The 3,355-nt window shown below is 43.8% G+C and overlaps 1 protein-coding gene across 1 annotated transcript; it reads right to left on the bottom strand.

Annotated features, from left to right (window-relative positions):
- Positions 1-839: 839 nt before the first annotated feature.
- On the bottom strand, positions 840-3,116 carry SELENOK (selenoprotein K). The gene is made up of 4 exons (XM_074914114.1): positions 3,011-3,116; positions 2,411-2,501; positions 1,569-1,649; positions 840-936 (listed from the first exon to the last, which is right to left on the bottom strand). Exons 1-4 carry the CDS (start codon positions 3,093-3,095, stop codon positions 840-842), a joined length of 354 nt encoding a protein of 117 aa, XP_074770215.1. The 5' UTR covers positions 3,096-3,116.
- Between the last annotated feature and the right edge of the window lie 239 nt (positions 3,117-3,355).

The raw sequence follows: 3,355 nt of genomic DNA, 5'->3' as shown, positions 1-3,355 counted from the left end.
ATTATTAGAGGGAACTGGAATACTGGTGTATGTGCTTTTTGGAATATGAACTTTTTCCTACAAGATTTACAGGTATTAACCACCTGCATATGGTTTATTTCTTGTAACTTATGTTAACAATGCAGAGTGATTCATGAAAAAGAAGAAGGATGGTTTACTTAAGTCTTAAAGTAATTTAAATCTATATAGACATCCAGTCTTAGATGAAACTCCCACCAGCCAAACTAATTAATAGAACAGAATTACAGTTCAGGCACCTGTAAGAAATTTAAAGACCAGGGCTTTTTTAATGGTTTTGCCCCTCTTTTTAAGTAGTTCTGATTTTTATGCTATACTAGAATTCAAGATTTGCATAGCTATATCACTGCAACAGGAAGAAAGGTTTTTACTAACAGTCTTTTAATAACTTTATTAATTTGCCTTCTTTTCTATTGAGAAATAACTACTTTAAACAAAAAAACCCACCCTCATGTCCTATGATAACTATTAGAAATGCAAACCAAGTTTCAGTCACCACTGATCTGAACAGGACTTTGTATTAGCATCCAAAAAAGATTAAAAGTTATAAAAATTATATTTTATCAGCTGTGTTCAAAAATCTTTGCTACACTTTGTATATCCACTTGTACACAATTAAAAGTAGAAGCTCACCATTTCTGAGTCAAAACCTTTTAACACACCCCACCCCACCCCATTTTTTCCCTGCTTTACTGAAAGTTACCTAACCCCTCTGATTCTCTTATGGTTTTGGTAACTTTTGCAAAAGGACAAAACACTCCATTCTACCTTAATCTTCAATTATCATTGTTATTTTGAAGCAGGATACAGCAGATACGAAATTACCTTCCTCATCCACCTCCAGCCATTGGTGGTGGACTGGGGCCTCCACCCCAGTGATTTATTCGACCCATCCTCCGACGAGGATGTGCTGGAGGCCTGAAAAGCAAGCAAGGAAAACAAGATCTATTCAACTGGCATTAAACTGTTAAATTAGAAATATAGTTACACTGTCTCCAAATGATAGTAATTAGAATGTTAGAACCTCTGGAAAAGTTGTTTGGGTTTCATGTGAAAAGCTGTAAAAAAACCCCAAACAAACCAACCCCCACTTTCACAAAAATTCTCTTATGCAAAGCGTTCTAATTACTCCTGTCTCACAAGAGTCTGTCTCTACAGCTGAGGCTTCTACCCTATCTGACAAAAAACTTAGGCAAACCATTAGCAACAAAGAAACACAGCAACTACAGTGTCTATGCAAATGAGAGCCTTCTAACAAAGTGTTCTGCTCTATCTGTAGAAAATCCAATACATGAAATGACTGATTTAATGTAAATCAAATGCTGAGTATAAGCAAGTCTAACAAAAGAATTTCAACAAAGCTGCACATCGTCTATTAGGCAGGTTTGAGAAATAGTTTCAGTTACAGTTTCAGCTGTACTGTTATTCAGCTATCCAGAGCTAGTACTGTTATCCACGATTTTCTGACAAAATACTGCAGATAAACAACATTATGCCATTTTGCTAAGATAGGGCAGAGAACCAGAATTAGTGCGAATATGAAAAAATACCCTCTTCTATCATTGTATCCTGAGTAGGAAGAAGATGTGTAGCCTCTTCTTCTCAAATCTGGTTGAATAATGCTCTGGAAACTGAAAAATAAAACAGGAGTTAGGTGAATTGATTGCTAGAAACAGTTTCTGAATTTTTGGATTGCAAGATAAGAAATGGTCTGAGAAACAGTAAGTAGTGTTCAGGAATAAACAGTGTATCTTCTCAAGATCACTGTTGTTTAATAAATCTTGGCAATTTTTCTTCTACATATGAAGATAAAATCCAAAGTAATTCTAGATTACAGTGAGGCTCAAACTATAAAACCTAGTTTTCTGGTAAACATGCAATAAATGTGCAATAAGGTATAAATCTGTAATTGAAGTAACAAAGGACTGTTGAATATATCAAAAAGAACTTTTTGTTTCTTAACTGGCTTTCATCTGGGGCCATAAATTTGTGATTACTGCTGTATGATTATTTTTTAAATAGCCAGAATCTATTGTCACCAGTAAAAATTCTCCATATATCTTAACTATTTGAACAGCTATTAGAAAACAGCTGTTTAACAGAAGCATAAGCTTTTTCTTTTTGCAGTATTACAGTGAAAGAAATGTAAGAAAACTCATTTGAACTGCCAGTAAGTTAATTTTTCATACACTTTTCTTTTTATTATATTATAGTGCTTAATAACCAAAGCCACACAGTCACAGCAAAGTGTCTGTATATGTTTTGGGAACAGTAGATATGGAATGCTAAAGAGTAAATCTAACATTTTTACTGTGTTACTGATAACACTGAGTTGCTTTTACCTACGGCAAATCTAAAATAAAGCTCAACAGAATGATTTATTTCTACTTACAACAGAACCACAAAATCTGCTATTGACCAGAAGAAATCTGTTATAGATGACAAACGCCAAGGAGCCCGGCTCTGGTTATCCAAAACTTGTCCTGTAACATATCAAGATACAAAACACCCAGACATGTTTAGTGTGTGACACTGTACAGGAGGCGATACAAAACCCTCTCTGCTGAGTCTAGAATTTGCAACAGGACGGAGAAACTACACTTCACGGGCAACGGTCACGAGTTTCGTTCCCCAGGGGGTACTGCCCAAGCACCTCCAATAATCGGTCGCCAGCGCCAGACAGACACCGTGTCCGGGTACACCCACAAACACACCGGAACGGTTCCCGTTCCCCTGTACGCGGTTCAGCTGCTCCTCCGCTCGCTCCCGACGTACGCACAACGCGCCGGGACTTCTCAAAGTCCTTAAGCACGGTTTAGCAGCACGTCAGGCTCAAAGCCAGGCCCAGGGGGGTGGGGGCTGTGGGGCCGATGCGGCAGCGGGCCGGCCGCGCTGCGCTCCCGCGGAACCGGCGCTCTGCCCCGCGCGGGCCCGGTGCCCCCCAGCCGCGCCCCGCTCGCTGCCCAGGCCCGGCCCCGGCGGCGCCCCTCACCGTTGGAGATGTACACCATGGCGGCGGCCGCGGCCTGCCCCGTCACCGCCACCGGCCGCGCTGCGCGCCCGGCCGCCAGGCGCATGCCCGGGAGGGGCGGCGGGGGGCGGAGCCTCGCCCTGGGGCCGGCCCCTCACTTCCGCCTGCCGGGCCGGGACAGGGGCACCGCCGGGCCGGGCCAGGGGCGCCGCCGGGCCGGGCCGGGCCGGGCCGCGGGCGGTTGCGCTCCCGGGTCCCCGCCACAGACACCGCAGCGGTGTGCAGCCCCCTGTTAGCGAGGGGCCCCCCGCGGCGGCCCCGCCCTCAGAGCGGGCGGTTCTGGTTCGCCCCTGGGATGGGCTGTGG

The sequence above is a fragment of the Athene noctua genome, chromosome 10 (genome assembly GCF_965140245.1).
Source record: "Athene noctua chromosome 10, bAthNoc1.hap1.1, whole genome shotgun sequence".
Taxonomy (NCBI): Eukaryota; Metazoa; Chordata; class Aves; order Strigiformes; family Strigidae; genus Athene; species Athene noctua.
This window is presented reverse-complemented; position numbering and strand designations above follow the sequence as displayed.